Below are 18,898 nucleotides of genomic sequence, written 5' to 3' on the forward strand. Positions count from 1 at the left end.
TCCTCCCACAGTTCCCGGCACATAGCTGGCACCTGACGTGTTTCCGGAGAGCGGTCAGTAAGGATCTCATCCAATACTCAGAACAGCCCTTTGAGGAGGTGTTATTCCCCCCTATATATAATGGGAACCAGGGCCAGGGGAGGTAAAGCAAGTTTTCTGAGGACACACAGCCAGCGTGGGGTTGCCCAGGCAGACTGGCCCCCTGCAGGCCGCAGGCCGGCCCCACTCTCACCTATCTCCGTGTTCCCCACCACCAGCTTGGCCTCGGGGTCCTGGGCTTTGAGGTCCAGCAGCTCCTGCAGGGTCGAGGCCTGGATCCAGGTCACTCGCTCGCCTTCAAAACGCAGCTGCTTCTGAGGAGTATCTTTCAGCCTCTGGAAAATGTAGTTTCTTGCCACACAGTCTCCTTCCTACGGCCATTCCCTGATGAATTTAGGTCCCCAAAGGGGTCTAGTCTTCTACTGATTCATTCAATACTGAATTCAGAACGAGGATCCAGGTCCGGGGAGAAGGGAGGGGAACTTGCACGTACTGAGGCAGGGAGGACGTGGCACACACATGATCTCACTTAGGCTTTAGGAGACCTCCGTGGAGGAAGCATCATTAGCCCCACCTTTCACAGGTGCAGGACGAACCTGAGGACCCAGGAGGTTATGGGACCTTCACCTGCCACCAGGTGACCTGGACTGCTCTGACCAAAAGCCCAGGTTCAGTGCAGTGCCCCCTGCCCCACCCCCGCTGTCCCCAGAAGGTGCAGTGGACAAGGTGTGGGGGGGACGAGGTAGCAAAGGAAGGGGTGTCAGGAGGGAACGCAGCAGAGGCTGGTTCTAGTGTGTGAGGGGTGACGTGGGGCCGGGAGAGACAAATCCCAAATCAAACTGACAGTTTGTTCAAGGTTACAGGATCCAGAGAAAGGTGTGCCGGTGGCCTGCCCCAAAGCCCTTCCTTCTGTCCCATTGGACTCAACAGGCTGTCGTCATGTGCTCAACACCCCCCAGGGAATCTGCACTCGGGACCTTAGAGAGAGGCACGATTCTTTCCTTGCCATGAATGTGGGAGCGAAGAAGCAGAATCGTCACGGTGGGAGGGTGGGTGTGAGAGTGTCCTTAAACCAGAGCAGCAAGCCAGGCATTGTGCCCTCTGAGTACAGCTTTGCTTCTTTGTTGTTGGTTTGTAAAATAATGGACTGCTTGCAAGGAGGAGAATGGGTGCTAAGGGACTTACTTTTACATTCGACGTAGCCAGGTCAGCGGATGCTTCTGGAGCACCTGTTACTCTGCACAGGGTCCTGGAGGGATCCACTCTCTGTGCTCAGAGTGACATGTGTGTGACAAGTGTGGGTCCCTTTGGGAGTATGTGACAGAGGGACGTGACCTCCAGTGTCAGAAGGGGAAAGGAAAACCCAAAGGACAAGGACACAAAGGTCCCCATTGGTATGAATAAAGTGGGTCTCCAGGGGCTCATGGCACACAGACTTAGCGGGGCCTCTCCGTGGGGCATCACCTACCAGCAACTCTGGGGGGAAGATGGGCTCCTGGGTGGGATCCAGGGGTGTGAACTCCTCCGGGTTGAATAGACATGGCGAGAGAGTGATCTGCTGGGAAAGGGAACAGATGAGTGATACCTCATCTCCTCCTCTAAAACGCCTGTATGATCTACCCAATCCTTTGTCCAAGCGAGCTTGTTTGCACCTCCCCACCCCCACCCCAGGAGGCTTGGCGGGGGGCCGTGCTGCTCCTGGGAAGTAGGAACAAGGAGGTCTCGCCAGAGGCCCTGGGGCTAATGTGCACCTTCACCCCCTGCTCAGGGTGGGCATCAACGTTTCCTCTTCTGGCCGCACTGCTGAGGTTGTGAAGAGAGTCCGCTGCTCCTTGGATCTGAGATTGGCCCCCAGGCTTCCAGGGAAAGGAGGTCCCACTCACCTTGTGGTCTGTCTTCTGGTTCATGCAACAGTTCAGGTCGTTCCCCCTTCCTCCGCAGCACCCACCATCCTAGAAAGATGACAGATATCCACACAGAAATATTTGCAAAGAGTTTTCACAGAAGCTACAGACCTGGATCGTGAATATTCAACGCAATTGAGGCCTGCTGCTGTGCCAGCATCAGTAGAAACAGCTGCCAGCCGCTCCCATTCCACTGACCTCTGCGCAGACGGAAGACCTCTGCTCTAACCACTCTCCCTTTCTTGGTTGATGGAGACTGAGTCACTCATGACTAGACAAGTAAGATCTCTCCTGGAAGCACCAGGAAATTTTGAGAAAATGTCTCTATTAAAGCTAAGTCCTACTCTACCAAAACATATCTTTAGGTCCATTTTCCCCCTTTATTCTCTGGGCCCCCAAGAGCCTCTACTTCTACATCAGTCAAGCTCTGAGGGGGCCCGGATGGCCTCTTTCCAGGCTGGGGTCTGGTGGAGCTCCTTCAAAGCATGTCTGGGCCCAGTGTTGGGTTCAAAGAGGTGTCCAGCCAGTGTGCCAGATGACCTCACGAAAGCTAGACATACTTCCTTCCTCACTGTGATCCTATGCTTGAGGATGGGTACAGGTCTGATGACCCATCACCCTGGGGAAAGACTAGCTCAAGATCTTTCAGGGTGCCAGGGGCAGAGCACAGGGTAGAGCTCCCAGAACGAAGGAAATCAGGGTGGGGAAGGGGTGGGTCCACCTGAGTGATCCATCCTGAGAAGACGGGAGTCTCAGCTCAGGACCTGGGAGACACTCTGGAATCATGGAATCATGCTCAGAGGCAAAGCTGGGAGAAACTCCCAGACAATGCCCCGGGCACGCCTCCAAGGCAGCCAGTTCCTACAGCAGCAGGTCTGGGGTGGCCCTTCTGCTCTTGAATCATGGGAAACACCATTCCGTGCTGCCAGTTCCCAGTGGATGAGTCACACCCCATTAGTGGGCCCAGGAAAGCCAAAGGGCCACGGAGGCTGAAAGTATGGCCTTTAAGGAAGTGCTGTCAGACCTGTCACCAGCAGAGAACCCTGCCCTGGCCTCAGCCCCTGCACGTGCTGCCCCGTGCACAGCCGCCTTCTGCACTCACAGCCTTGCCTTGGATGTCACAGTGCTGTCTCCTCTGGACCCTCCCACCACGGCCTTGCCTTTTCCTCTGGAAGAAATAAATGTCCCTGTAGTGTCTCTTCTCAGCTGTCTTCCTGGATAGGGGTGATGCAGGAGAATCACCAGGCCCTAACCAAAGCGAGGGAACCTGCATACAGCAAGCCATCAGCCTCGCTCACCCGGTGCTTGGCGGGGGAAGGACATATTTCACCAAAGTACCCTTTCCGGATGAAGTGTCAGCTCATTCTTCCTGACACCGTTCTTCTTGATAATCCATTGCCATGGCCATGACATAAATTACTGGGATGTACAATAATGTGTCACTCCCTCAATGTCTAATGTCAATGAGGTTGGATAAGGCTGGGTTTTTCTCCCCTGGAGAGATTTCTCCTTTTCTCAGCATACTAGACTACTAGGCTTGTGCTCGTTTTTACTGTTCCTCCATTTCCTTCCCTGCTACTAGATGGACAGTGCCATTTCGTGCTGTGAACAGTGTGCCTCCTTCCGGCAAATCCTCCTCACTTACCTAATGTGTGCTATGGGCATGAAAATGAGGTAGGCAGGTTTGTTAGAACTGTGGGTAAAGTCAGAGTTCAAAGGCTCTGAATAAGACCTTGGGGACAGGGGTCTCCAACGACTGGTGTGCATGAGCTTCTGAGCACACCCTGTGTGCGAGTCATTTGAAGCGCTCAGGCCACTCAGCTCTACACCGCCTGGCAGCTGGTCGAGGACCATTCCAACGATGATAAAACTCCAACCCTGAGAAGGGACATGACCATCTACTACACTCAAAAGCCCTTCACTTTTTCAGAAAGTAGGAGGGCTGATAAGATTGTAGCTCTTTGAGAAGCCTCTTAAGAAATAAATACGTGGGCGAGATTAACAATCCTTGGCTCTCAGGGAAGCTTGAGCAATTGATGTAGATCAAATATTGCGTGAGGGAAGAAATACTTAATATTTAAGATGTGCCAGGCACTGTTCTAAGGGCTTTACAAGAAGTACTTTCCACAAACACTATAAGAATTATTATAGGCATTATTATAATTTTGTAATATTATTATAATTATATATGTATTATCATAACGTTATAATATTGTATGTGCCATTATAATCCCCATTTGAGAAACAAGGAAATTGCCCAGGGTCATACATCGGGTAAGTGAAAGACTAGGATTTGAACCCAGGTCTGCAGACACCAAGACTGGAGGAGTCTTTGGATCTTTTTCATTTAAGTCCGCACCTCCTTGTTCTTTGTCATCAAACGCCTTCAGCAGAGTGTGCTGCCCTCCCTCCCATAGGCTCTGTCTGTGTCTCCACTCTTTGTGGTCATCTGGATACAATATCCTTTTCCTAATGTAGCACCCTGAAAGGTCAGTGAAAGGCATCTGACTCTGCCCCCAACCCAAAATTAAATTGAGATGAGACGGTTTGATTGGGATCAGAGTCAACTCGACCCTGTTGGGGGGCAGGCAGAAGCTGGGAGAGAAGCCAAGAAGGGAGAGGCCAGCCCTCTGTCCCCCTCCCCTGGCAGATGGCAGGTGTGTGTCGTGTTTATGTAATCAGTGCCCGCACAGCCAGCCCCAGACTTCTCCCTCGGAGGTGTACGAACACTGCAGGGATTCACACTGTCTGGAGATCTCATTAGCAGGTTTATAGGCCCCGCAGAGTGCCAACCACGGAAAGCAGCTCGGAGAGGAAGGAGGAGAGGCGCAGCTGCGGGGTGGGCTGGGTTGTTACTTAACACCAGGGCTCAGCACCTGGGCCACAAGAGCTCTGTCAGACCCAAATGCCCTGGAGGAAATTAGCCTTGGGCATCGTGCCTCTTCCAGGAACAAGCCTTCCCTGGAAGGGAAGTCCTCATGCTACTGACATGGACTGAACAAAGACAACAGAGTCCAACACAGGTAGATCCACCAGCTGGCCATCCCCCCTTTTCCTCTTCCTCCAGGGGCCCTTGGACCCTGCCAACTGGGATTTTGGAGTGTCGCTGCTTGAGAGCTGTCCCAGAGCCCCCACTTACCCTGGCGAAGGTCCGGAAGCCCTGGAGGATGGGTCTGTAGCCCGTGCAGCGACACAGGTTTCCTGTGGGCCAAGGGACAAAGCTGCATTGTCAGCACAGGCACCGGGGGCAGGTGAGGGGCTTGTGACTTTACTCCTGGCTCGGTTGAATACTCACTTTACATATTCTGTTTTCTCTGCCTGGAACACCCTGTCCTCCTCCTCGTATTTCTGACTTCAAAACATCTATCACTTCTTCCAGGAAGACTTCCTACACTGCCCAGACCGAATCAGGTGTCTTCTGAGCGCTCCCCTGCTGTCTGGTCATGGCCTTCTCGATGAGTTTATCAAACTACATTATAATCTCTCTTCCCATTCAGACTGCAAACTCCGTGAGCGTAGAGACCATCTTTCATCCCCTGGGACATCCCTGTGTCCCTTGTACCTTGTATAGTGCCTGACATATGATAGGACTCAATACAACTGATTGAGTAGATGATGAATTGAAATGGTGAAAGGATGCAAGTCTTCTCTGTTCAATTCAGAGGCACAGACACCATGCCCAGGGTCCTGGGCCCATTCACAAAAGGCCAAGTGGGAAGCCAGTTCCTGCCCAAGGCTCAGAATCACAGCCACCTTCCTCATTAAGTGGCCTTTGCAGAATCCTGTCTAATAAAAGCTGAGAAGAATGGAAGCCACGTGACTAGCCTCTGTGGAATTTTCCACATGATCTCCTCCTGTGCCAACCAGGCAGTGCCACCCCATCCGAGCGCTGAAGGACACCTCGGGAAGATGAACACTAAGGCAGGAGACCCAGGAGGTCTCCAGACCATGGGAGTGTTCTTCAAACTCAGAGAGGGCTAAGCTCCCAGCAGACCGTAGCCACCAAGCTGGGGTACCTGAGCCTTTCCTCCAAAAGGCAGTGTCCCATCTCCCAACCCATTCCTGGCTGACACTCTGGCCCTTCCCTAACCTCCGCAAAGCCCCAGCTGCTATTCGACCCCTTAGGCTGTGCCTCCAGGCCCGTACCTTGGAAGGCATCCTCGATCTCCTCAATGGTGGGCTCAGGCTGGTTCCGGAGCAGCGTGTACATGCTCATGACGATGCCAGGGGTGCAGAACCCGCACTGGGAGCCATGGCTTTTGGCAATTCTCTCCTAAAAGGGACAGACCACGTAGACATATGCATTGGCACAAACGCTCTCAGGCTCTCTAGATGACCCAGCTGAAGCCAGTCCATGTCGACATGTCACGAGGGGTAGCAGTCACTGCACAAAGTCAGTCTTAGTGCCGACTGTGGCCTTGGCCAGGTTAGCAACCCTCTCGGGAGCCATAGGCCCCTCATCTGTATCATGACGACCACCCTAGTACTTATCTCTGGGGCTGTGGTGACGATTTAATGACATAATTCACATGACACCCTTGACATTATCATACTTGGCACATAACAGGTAGTCGACCAATGCTAGTTATTCACAGAAAAGCCTCTTCAAAGAAAACTGACCAGTACAACCGGAAGGGCTTCTCACCCTCCATTCTCTGCACTGGACACAGGACGAAGCAGGCCCAGAGTTTTAAAAGATTTAGCCAAAATCGCACATGGTGAATGGAAGAGCTGTGTCATATTCTTTTAATATACTAGCCTGCAATCCAAATCAATCAGCAGTTTAAAAACATTTTTTATGTTCATTCACTTTTCAGAGACAGGCAGAGACAGAGTGTGAGCGGGGGAGGGTCAGAGAGAGAGGGACACACAGAATCCGAAGCAGGCTCTAGGCTACGAGCTGTCTGCACAGAGCCCGACACAGGGCTCAAACCCAAGAACTGTGAGATCATGACCTGAGCCGAAGTCAGAGGCTTAACTGACTGAGCCACCCCAGCGCCCCATGTTCATCTCATTCTTAATAAATGCTGATTGAGGGGCGCCAGGGTGGCTCAGTCAGTTAAGCCTCTGACTTCGGCTCAGGTCATGATCTCACGATTTGTGAGTTTGAGGACCCCATCAGACTCTGTGCTGACAGCTCAGAGCCTGGAGCCTGCCTCAGATTGTGTGTCTCTCTCTCTGCCCCGCTCCGCTCACACTGTGTCTCTGTCTCTCTTTCAAAAATAAGTAAACATTTAAAAAAATAATAATAATAAAATAACAGATGAACACATTTTTTTCCAACCGGAATATCACTACATTCTTAAGTGAAGGAAACCCTTGAAGTCCAGTGGGGACATACGAATTTGGAAATGTGTCATATAGAAGATTTTTATGCAAGATTTTTCATTCGAGGAGATTCTCCATATTATATTATTATTATTATCATCATCATTATTATTGTCTTTTCAGAGTCTCTCCTGGGACTTATGTTAAATAAAATTGCTAAAAATGTTGTATTTCCAGTGCCTGGCATATATGTTCATCCATTTTCTAAATATTTACTGAGAGCTTAGTCCGTGCCACACATGGTAAGGCACTGGAGACAGAGCAATGAAGAGAGACGAGGTCTCCAGTCTCATGAAGTTAGTAGGGAAACTGACAAAAGAGACAAGAAAATTCCAGGTGGAGGCCAATGCTGTGTAGAGAATTAGTACAAGCTGACAGGACCTGGAGTGACCAGTGGCTTACTTGGAGGGGTCAGAAATAGCCACTCTGAAGAGGTGACTTGGAAGTTGAATTTAATGACCTGATTTGGATCAGGGAAGAGTATATAGGATCTAATTATGTTTGTTAAGAATCATTCTAGCTCTGGCTACGTAATGGTTTCCAGGGGACAAGAGTAGAAACAGGAACCGGGACACAACTATGGTCCAGGCAAGAGGGAATGTGGCTCAGACCAAGCAGTAATTGGGGAAACTGACAGAAGATGAAGAAGCCATCGTAGGCTTTGGGAGTCAAGTAGACACCACTTCTGGATGGATTGGGTGTGATACAGGAGAGAAGGAATCACAGGTGACTCCTAGGTCTTGTCTTGAGCAAGTGGGCAGATGCTTTTGCCATTGATTCAGAGGGAGGAAGACTGGGGAAGAAAGAAGTCAGGGGCCAAATAGGATTTGTCAAGTTTGAGATTAGACATTCACATAGTGGTGTCAAGTATGCAGTTGGAAATATGAAACTAACCTCTGAGGAGAGGTCAAAGCTGAAGATATAAATGTGAGTGCTGTGCGCACGTAGATGGTATGAACTTGCCTAGTGGGAGTGTGCAGGGCAAGAGGAGAAGGGCCCAGGCCCCAGCCAGGAGGACATTGCAGTAATCAGGACCTCCACCGGCAGGGAGCCAGCACAGGGCACCAACTGGGAAGTAGGAGGAATTCGAACAAAGCGTAGTATCATAGGAACCACAAGAGAAAAGCCAATGGAAAAGCAGGAGTGAAATCTGGCTCTATAACAACTTGGGGCCAAAATAAGTGCATTGGGAATAAGAATCTGTACCATTGGAAATGAGGGTTTTGGCTGATTATTCAGACATGATCCCTGTGTTTAAACTGTTCTTTCATTTGCTTTCAAAGAAATTTAAGCTCAAAAGAAAATTTCATGCCTCCCCTAGAATGCAGCCAGCTTGCTCAGCCAGAGGCCCTGGCCCCACATTCACATAAAGTGCCCAAGGAAGGCACGATCTGAGCAACATGTCTCCTCAAATGGCCAGTGGGCCTGCCTCTGGTACCTTCTATGACTATAATGTCCAGAAGACCCCTGCATCACTTTCCCCACACAAAGAGCTCTGGAAACAATGGCCTTCCCTTCCCACAGTGCTCTGCTGTCATTTCTTTCCACGTTGCCCCAAAGCATTGGATTCTCTCCACAAAACCTCTCAGATTACTGTCCACTCTTTGTACCTAATTTCCATCCACTGCCAGGTGGCCTGATAACCATCAGGAAAAAAGCCTCGGTCAGACATTCAGATGCCTCTATTCTCTTCTTAAGCCCGTCCTAACCTCCATGTTAGTGAGGATAGAGGCATTGTAGCTCACATCTGTATTATCTGCAGGCAGGACATGAGAGGAGCCATGGGATTACCATTCAAGGGAGCAGGGAATAGGCAGCCTTCTTAATCAAGAGCACAGAGCTTTTGGAATCTTGAATATGAGATGACAGGGGTTCCCTAAGCACACTCGGAGGGCTAGGTGGGAACATCCATCGCCCCTTCCCCCTCGAGGTCTGGCATGACCCGACTGCCCTGGCCACCAGATCTGGTTGACCTCGTGGTTCCCTCGGGGTCATGCAATGGTCCCAGGAGGGAGCTTTAGGCCTGGGGCCTCGTCTTTCCACCTCATCACCCTCAGAGGAGATGGAGAGGTGACCGGGCCACAGCGCCTCCCCGCCAGGTAGTGACACTCAGCCTCACATTCCAAAGCAAGTCTGTAGCCCTGGCCTGAGCTTCTGTTTCCTCCAGTTACCTGCACAGGATGCAGCCTCGACTTGGTGCTTCCTATTCCTTCCACAGTCGTCACGGCAACATGATGCAAAGAGCAGATGGGGGCCAGGCAGGCATTGGCAGAAAAGTGGCTGGAGCCCCAGATTAAGGTCATTTCATTGTCCACACAGGCCATCAGAGACTTTGAGACGCTTTGTGTCATTACTCCTCACTCTACATTACATTCTGGCCTCTTCCACCACTGTCCTCAAGTCTTCACCCAGGACTCTGAGCTAGCAACAAAGGAAGACCCCCCCCCCCCATGCCCCGGGGAGACACGAGCCCCTGCAGGGTCCTATGGAGCATGCATCAGTGCATCCTAGGCCTCCAAGCTGGAGTACGGGCGCCAGGGTCACCCACAGTCACCTCTTAGCCCGACCCTGGAGGCTGAGTCAAGAGGAAGTTGCCAAAGGTTCCAGGCCCAGCTCATGCTCCTCTCTCTGTAGGGCCCTTCCAAAGCCTCTCCAGTTTCAGAAGCTCCAGTCCCTTTTGCTCCCCGGCTCTCAGCTACCTCCTTTTCTCCCATCCTCTGTGGGGAACAGGGAGGGGCAGTCCCCGGGAAACATGAGACACCAGCCCCTTACACAGAGCTTCCTGATATCCATTTTTCTATGAACCCCTCATCCATTTACTCAACATCAGTTACTGAGGGCCAGTCACATGCCAGGCATTCTGCTGAGGGCTGGGGAAATGGAGGTGTGTACGATGCTCTTTAGAAGTCTGTGGTCAACTCAGGAAAATAGAAGCCAGAATAAAGATGCAATCTAAAGAGTTTATAGTAAGCGTTTCAGGAGGGCTGAGCACAGGGCTCTGTGGGACCTGCACAGACAAGGGGTACCCAACCCAACCTTAGGAGGTCAAGGAAGGCTTCCCAGAGGAGGTAATATTTTACCCAGTCCGAAAGAGCTAGCAAGAGTTAGCCAAGTAGAGAAGGCCTAGAAAAAGGGCACTCTAAGACTTGGATAACAACTTATGCAAAGACCAGGAAATCAGCGGGAAGAGAGTGTTAGGAGTCCACAGTTGTCCCAAGGGTGGGATGCTGGTCCCACGAAGGGAGAAAACTGGAGAGGCCAGGTGGGGCACACCTTCCTGTGTGGGCCATGAGTGCTAAGCACAGTGATTGGACTTTATCCCATATGCAGTTGAGACCAAGTAAAGGATTTCATAGGATGGGAAATTAATCTGGATCTTAGAAAGGTCTCAGGAGAGCCTGGGTGGCTCAGTCAGTTAAGCCTCTGACTTTGGCTCAGGTTATGATCTTGTAGTTTGTGAGTTTGAGTCCCACGTCGGGCTCTGTGCTGACAGCTCAAGCCTGGAGCCTGCTTCGGATTCTGTGTCTCCCTCTCTCTCTGCCCCTTGCCCATCATGCTCTGTCTCTCTCTGTCACAAAACTAAATAAACATCAAGAAAGGTCTCATGTGCGTGCACACACACACATGCACTCACACACTCACAACCTGACCCCTGCATCACAGTCCTTGCATGGACAATCAGCCAGCCGGCAAAGGATACACGATCTTGTTCTGGAAACGATCATATTTGGAAAGCATCACCGTGCAAGCCCCGCAGCCCCCTTCTCCGCAGCCCAGCTTGGTCCCGCTCAGCCCCACTGGATGGTCGAGGGTTAAGGAACATGAGCGCACAGAAGTGTCTTTGCTGGGCCGCTGGGAAGTGCATGTGCAGAGCCAGTCATCACCCCACATAGGCTCAAGCCCCTCAACCCGAGGAGGTAGCTGACCCACACAGCCTCTGTCTCCAGAAAAGGCTGCACTGCACCCCGGAAGGCAGAGAACGGGATCATCCCCACTGCACAGAAGAAAGGTATCAGGGTCCCATCAGACAGCACCCAAGTATTCCCTGGGACTGGGGTCCCACAGCTCTCCGATCCTGGAGATTTTTCTTGACTGCGGGGTCTTCCTGGCATGCTCTTCTAGGCTCCCAACTCTGTGGTCTTACTGGGCCGGTGAATCTGGCACCTCAAAGGCTGAGCATGTGGGGCAGCCCTCACATCACCCCAGCTGGGTATGCAATAAAATCACTCCCGCCTGAAAGAGACTTTGATCTCTTCTGGGACCTACTGAGTCCCAACTCTTCACCTTGAACCTTTTGGGTTGATGAAGTCCAGGAACCAAAATTAGGGTTGGATGAGGGGCTTTTGAATATCCACCCATAGGCTATGTGAACATAAATTAAAAGGAAGATTCTTTGAGGATGGGGACCACTATTGGAGACATCTCTTACATACACTGGCAGAAATTGATAACTTTGAGTTTGCTAACATGCCTAAGGAATAGGCCAGACTTGCCCTCTCCAGATGGAAAATCCAGGACAAAGTACACGAGAGCCAGACACCATCTGATAAGAGGTGAGTGAACTAGAGGTAAGCCCATGGACTTCAGACTTTTTTCTGTGGGAACTGAAAAAATCCTTTGTTGTCCCAGGACATATCACCTGAATGAGCCACTGGACCTCCCTGCCCCTGGGGTGAAAGGAGGTCAGGATGAGCATCATCCCGGCAACCAACCCTGAATAATTTCCAGTACAGGTGGGAGGTTAAGAGCCTGGCTCTGGGCTTTAGCCTGGGCTCTGTTAGCATTTGCCCAGAACATGAGCAAGAAGCAGGACCTTCTCATGTGCCAGCCTCACTTCCTCCTCTGTCAAAGGAATGGCTATGGGGATCAGTGAGATCACATATGAAAATCACTTTGAACTCCACCTACATATAGTAAATGTTCTTTAAATGCCAGCTCCTATCATATTTTCTCTGTTGTTTCTGTTCTAGGGTCTCAGAGTACTTTCCTACCTTGAAAGACCACAAGGTATTAGATGTTACAAAACCCTGCCTTCGCTGAGGGAAGAGGAGCATCCCAAGGGCCCCTCAGGAATCCACTGTCCCTTGCCTCCTGGGGCCCACCATCTCCACAATGGATGGCACCTCTATACAGTTCCCCAGTTCAGGCATCCTTTCCCAAAGAACACCCCTTCCTCCGACCTTCCCTCGGCCTTCACAGAGCTGGGAAGATTGCCAGGAAGCCCTCTATGGGTCAGCAGGGATCTCCTGAGGAAGGCCCCCTCCTCAAGGGGAATGGTGGCGAAGCTTAACCAGGGCTAATGAGGGCCATTCACAGCTCTTCATTTTACACGCCCTGGATTAAACCCTGGCATCACTTGAGTCTTACCTGGAAGAGATCTTAAGAAATATCAGGAAGAATCCTCTCAGTGGACAGCAGGTAATTTTACTCCTGGAAGGTTCAGATGACTTCCCAGAGTCACACAGCTACTGAGTGAAGAGCTACAAAGCAGGGGCCCAGAGCCAGACTCTAGGGCTCTGTCCTCCACACTTCACAGCCTCCCACCCGTCACTAGAAAGTGACATAAGGCCTAGAGAATGAGTCCCCATCGCCCCCTCCCCCTCCAAAGTCAGGATACATTTTCTTCTCAGGTAGGCCAAAAGGGTTGTTTCTGGGTCCGCATTCTTCTCCACCACCTATAAGAGTAAAAAAAGAAAGAAAATAAATCCTAGGTATACTTAGCCACTGTCTTGCCCAAGAATCTGTGGAGTTAATAGGGATGTGCTAAATATGTCATGAAAACCAAGGTCTTTTTCTTGATAATTCCACTAGAATGAACATACGAACTATAAGCCGTTCTGTGTACATGCGGATATTCTCCAATTCTAAAATTCTACCTTAGTGCTTTGCTCTGGACCTACCACGGAGGGCTTAGGTATTGCGCCTGCTCTGTTGGGCTTGCCAGGCAGAGCCCCCTTAAAGTCAAACATCTCATTTCCAGCTGTTAGGTCACACCTGTGAATGCCAGGGACAGCTAAGAATGGCAGCATGCAGGTCTCTGGCTATGCCTCCCAGCATGTACATTCTCAGACGGTAGAGAGCCGGTCTGTTGGCCTGTGTTCACAGGGAGTATTGTGTGTGTTGGGCTAGCACAGTCAATAACATCAACACATGTGAGATGTGGAGGAGATCTCAACCCAAAAGTCCACAAATGATGTATTCAACAAGATGAAAATGTGGTCTACAAAGTGAGGTACCAGTTTTCAATGCAAATAGTCAAAGGAAATCCATGACAACCTGTTTCACTACTCACATTCATCATATGTTATCAAGGGTAATAGGGTTTGGGTGATTGGGATGATTAAAGAGAGAGAATTTGGGACAAGAATTTCTTTCCAGAGAATGGTGCTGTGAGACTTACATCTTCTTAAGCTTGAGGAGAGGAGGTATCTCACGCCTCAAACTTTGTGAGGGGGCTTCCATAGTCCTACATGTGAAGCTAACATACTGCCCTTGTAGAACAGGGGATATAGCGGTCTGCATATCTAAAAGCTAGAGATAGGCTTACTGAAGAAGAAATGGCAGCATTGGAATTGGTGAGCACTCTCAGAGTTTGGGAAAGCAGAGGATGTGGAGGGTTGCCTGAGGACCTAGTGTAGTCCATGCAGAAGAGGGAAAGTTGGTGTGGAGTTGTTTAAATCATCCCCAGAACGCTGACTGCAGAAGGTGATGGGACCTCCAACAGAGTCTGTGTGGAGTAGTCCTCCCTAAACTGGAGACTGAGGAAGAGCTGCAGGCCAGAGGAAGGCACATGCCCGACGTCGTGAGACTTGCAGTTGAATGCTCCCCATGGTGGGAAGCCATCTTAACCAGCACTGATTAGATGAGAACTTTCTTGCTATCCTCACCTCTCTATCCTGAATTGAGACTGTGTATGGAAACTTAGAAATGACCACAGCACTGCTTTATTGATTAGGAGCAACCCAACAAGTCATAAAACTGACAGAATTTGCCCCTTGAAGAAAGTTTAAAGGAAAGTAGAAAAACAAATTAGCTTTCTTTTATCACACCCCACAGATCCAGTTTGTCCAAAGTCCTAGTTACAAAGCGCACACAAGGAGTTATTTCTTTTCTCTCAGAGAAGTCATAAACACACAAAGATTCCTACCTCCTTTCCTGCAGGAAGAAGCCTCTTAGCTTACTATTTCCCCCCAAATTGTAGCTTCTGCTTATCGTCCAACTCGGCTTTCATCACATCTGCCCCCTGTTCCATGCCTTCTGTGCCTTCCCATATGTTCAAGATAACATCCAAGTTCCTTAGACTGTCTTCCAAGGCCTTTTTCCATTATGTTACTAATCTTCATTTTCAGCCTTTTCTTCTTCTACTTTCCTGACAATATAGTCTTTATACTATAGTGAAACCTCTCCGGCAAAGACTTTTTATATCACTCCAGGCACACTTGGTCCAACCTTCCTTGAATTCCTACAGAGAATGGCTGTGCCACCTCACAGCACGGCTACAGGGTTGCTCCGGCAAACACCACAGAATCCTCTCTCAACAGGACGCCAGTGGGCATTCTGAAGGACAAACGCTTCATGGGGATATGAGCTTAGGAAATGCTGGGTTCAGCAGATTGCTCTGATAAAATTTAAGCATCAAAACAAATAATAGCTCTAATGGATTATAAACCATTAAATAAAACTAAAATTTACGAGTCCAAAGTGGTAACTGATAAATAAACAGACTGGAGAGAAAGAAAGTTCTTTCTGACAGAAGAGTTCCAACTAATGAATACAGTTAGCCTAATCTTGCAATCAGCACAATAACTGACCAAGTCAAGAAACATCAATGGGAGCTAAAACTAGTGGGTGAAATGTTGATGATCAAGATAGTTTCACAGACTCAGAGGATCTTCTCATGGATTATTGATTAACTCTAAAAGGTAAAAAAGTAATCTTAAAGAGGAGAAAACTGGTGGATGCCACCATAACCAAGTGATCAAAGTTTGCATCCCAAATAATAGAGGAGACTGACATCATGTGCCTCCTGATGCAACGCACTGAGAACCACTTATCACTTCTCTGGAATTCCTGCCCAAAATGCAGACTCTGAATCTAATCATAAGAAAGCATGACACAAACTCAAAATGAGAGACATTCTAAGAAATAGTGGTCTAGTCTGTTCATAAACATCAGTGTCACAAAAGACAAGGAAAGCTAAGGAGCCATTCCGGCTCGAGGGAAACTAACAGACATGGCAACCGACTGCCACAGTATGACCCTGGGTCCCGGGCTTGGGATCCTGCCATGGTATGACCCTGGGACGCTAGGAGAAGTTAAAAATGACATTATTGGGGACATTGGAATATGCTGCAGAGGGGTGGCAGATTAGATAATAGTGTTATGTCAATACCACATTCCCTGATTTTTAGAGACACTGGCTCTATAAGAATATTCTTACACTTGGTTTAAGAGGTAAAATGGCATTATATCAGAAATTTACCCTCAAATGGTTCAAGAAGAAAATTGTATACTCTATGTATTTATTTCTATTAATTACATACATAAATAAATATATAAAATTAATTAGGTACTTATATGCATCTATATATCTACATGCATATCTATAAATAGATACATAAAAATCTAATACGTGTGTGTACCATATAAACATCTCGACGTGTGTGTGTGTGTGTGTATGTGTGTGTACGTACAGAGAGAGAGAATGACAAATTTAATGATAAAGTAAAATATGACAAAATGTTAAGCTGGTGAATGTGAGTAGTCTATAATATCTCTTTGTATTCTTACAACGTTTTAGGCAAATTTAAGATAATTTCAAAGTGCAAAGTTTAGAAATTAAATTTCTTCAGTAGAGGACTTGTAAGGGCTTTTAGTACTCATGCACTCATTCTGTCCTCATTAATTGGGCACCTACTATGTGCCAACACTGTGCTAAGTGGTTTAAGAAGGCGGGGCGGGAGGAGGGAAATGGGTGATGGGCATTGAGGAGGGCACTTGTTGGGATGAGCACTGGGTGTTGTATGTAAGTGATGAATCGTGGGAATCTACCCCCAAAACCAAGAGCACACTGTATACACTGTATGTTAGCTAACTTGACCATAAATTATATTAAAAATAATAATAAAATAAAATTCTGGGCAGGCATAAAAAAAAATAAACAAAGGGGCGCCTGGGTGGCGCAGTCGGTTAAGCGTCCGACTTCAGCCAGGTCACGATCTCGCGGTCCGTGAGTTCGAGCCCCGCGTCGGGCTCTGGGCTGACAGCTCAGAGCCTGGAGCCTGTTTCGGATTCTGTGTCTCCCTCTCTCTCTGCCCCTCCCCCGTTCATGCTCTGTCTCTCTCTGTCCCAAAAATAAATAAATGTTGAAAAAAAAAATAAATAAATAAACAAATACACCCTCTTCTAAAACAGAAAAAGAATATCTGAAAAGAGGATCTCATGGGGAGAATTTTCTGTGAAACACATTTTGCAATATATTACTTTGCCGAATGAAAATCCTTCTCCTTAACTGGTTCACAAGCTCCTGAATGGCTGATGCCTGGTCTTAGAGATCATATTCCTCCAGTGTGTACATACCCAACAGGCTTAGTCCACGGAGGAGCTTGTAAATGGGGGTGAGTGAGTGAGTGAGTGGAAGCCACTGAGAGGCTCTCTGTAGCTGCCACCTGCTTCTTGTGGGGATCACTCATGGACACCTTTGGCTGTGCCCCACGTGCCAAAGCTGCCAGATTCCTCCGGGTGCCACAATCTCCACGAAACAGAGTCACTGCTTCTAGAATCCCACCCACCAAAATGACTGTCACTACGATAACACCAAAATCCTAGGCAGTTCTTTCTTTCCCTCCAACTCTGACTCTAGAACAGAGGATATGACACTGGTCATCAAGGCCCATCACTGCCACAGAAAACACTTGAGGTATTTGATCAGTGGCATCTTATACCCAGTCCAGAACCCGAGCTGGTGGAGACAGAGTCCTGGACAGTCTCACACAGGGAGAATAAGAGGCTTACATTTAAGAGTGAGTCACTAATTTCTGGGGTGCCTGAGTGGCTCAGTCGGTTAAGTGTCTGAATTTGCCTCAGGTCATGACCTTGCGGTTGGTGGGTTTGAGCCCCGCATCGCGCTCTGTGCTCACAGCTCAGAGCCTGGAGTCTGCTTCAGATTCTGTGTGTGTGTGTGTGTGTCTCTCTCTCTCTGCCCTCCCCCGCTCATGCTCTGTCTGTCTGTCTGTCTGTCTCTCTCTCTCTCTCTTTATTTTAGGAATAAACATTAAAAATTTAAAAGAAAAAAAGAGTGAGTCACCAATTCCAGCAGCTTCTCTGGTAAGTTCTCTGCATAATATCCAACACCAAAAGAGTTAGATATAGAAAGGTCTTGGAAATAGAAATGGAAACAAACTTATTCACAGCTGCCTTGATCTGCCTGGGAATCCTTGCTTGGTATTGTTTCCGAAGGACTGCTTTCACCTCATCACTTCTTATACTGCCTCTCCCCCTTTCTAGCAGATTCTCAAGAGGCCACAGGTTTATAACTTACAAACCTGAGTATGCATCACAGACACTGACAATAGGAAAAGCTTCCAGGGATAGTAGGGTTTGATGTGATGACACCATCTAGAAATTTGAAATTGCTCTTCTAAAGTGAAGCGGAAATACGCAGGACACAGCTTTGCCAAGCCAGTTGGACCCTGAAATGTCCTTTTCAGATCCAGTGGGTCACAGCACACCATCCCTAAAGAAGAGCAGAATCTTGTCCTGTCACACACAAACTGATGGCATAACAAATAATAGAATCTTAGAGTAAGACACGGCCTTGGAAGTCACTGAATCCAGGTGCTCACTCGCAAACATTGACTAGAAAAATTCCACAGAAGATGCTTTGTGTGGGTAACCCTTCCAGAAAGCCAACTCTACTGTTCCTTAACACTCTCCAACGCAACCGCTGAGTGCAACAAAGTTGTTGGAAATGTCAGATGCCAAAGTCTCACAAGCGTCAGCAGGGAAGTTTGCCCTGCCTCATGGCTAGCTGCCAGATGCCAGTCCTGAAAAGAAATCTAAGGGAGAGACACACCAAACCCGGAAGAACACGGCTTACCTCATCCTCAGTGCCTCCCGGTGGCACCACTCAAACTGAATCCGACGGTCTTCAGAGCACGGATGTTGCCATGGCTCATGCAATTCCCTTGCTAGTCACACAAACACATCCTGACAATTTAACCACTACCCACCCTGTGAAGTACATTTTCGTTCTTGAAAATTACCTCAAATGTCACCCAATCTCTCAACTCAAAAGTGCCAATAGAGCAAAACAGATAAAACTACCCTTGTTTGGAGGGGGTTGGGCACCTTGGACACATTCATCACTCACACCGTCCACATGGCCTTTTACAAGATAAAACTATGGCTGTCCTTTTACTGTCCCTCTCATTCCCTACTCGGTTTCCGGAGCAGACCAGGGTACCCCAGCGGTGGTGGGGGGCAAGGGGATGGGACTAGGCACGTGCTTACACCCCCCCACCCCTCACCTGCAGTGAAATTGGCAAAGATTCATAGCCTTGCTGTGCCTGGAAGACTGGTACCCACATCATAAGGCCCCCTCTGCTCCACAACCCCTACCTTCCCCA

General features: G+C 48.9%; 1 protein-coding gene across 2 annotated transcripts in view; it reads right to left on the reverse strand.

The window, feature by feature from the left end:
• The window catches only part of LOC147582328 (xanthine dehydrogenase/oxidase), a 57,835-nt gene that overhangs the window by 38,145 nt on the left and 792 nt on the right, over positions 1-18,898 (reverse strand). The window contains exons 2-9 of one of the 2 annotated variants that reach the window (XM_086700305.1): positions 12,889-12,946; positions 10,972-11,068; positions 9,443-9,551; positions 6,090-6,216; positions 5,083-5,144; positions 1,923-1,991; positions 1,508-1,594; positions 233-374 (exon numbers count right to left, since the gene is read on the reverse strand). In XM_086700305.1, the coding sequence (XP_086556431.1) occupies positions 233-374; positions 1,508-1,594; positions 1,923-1,991; positions 5,083-5,144; positions 6,090-6,216; positions 9,443-9,551; positions 10,972-11,068; positions 12,889-12,946 (751 nt within the window). Of the gene's footprint in view, positions 1-232; positions 375-1,507; positions 1,598-1,922; positions 1,992-5,082; positions 5,145-6,089; positions 6,217-9,442; positions 9,552-10,971; positions 11,069-12,888; positions 12,947-18,898 lie in introns of both variants that reach the window. The other variant, XM_086700304.1, reaches the window with a different exon arrangement.

Source organism: Puma concolor, chromosome A3 (assembly GCF_028749965.1).
Source record: "Puma concolor isolate L17-30 chromosome A3, mPumCon1.1.hap2, whole genome shotgun sequence".
Taxonomy (NCBI): Eukaryota; Metazoa; Chordata; class Mammalia; order Carnivora; family Felidae; genus Puma; species Puma concolor.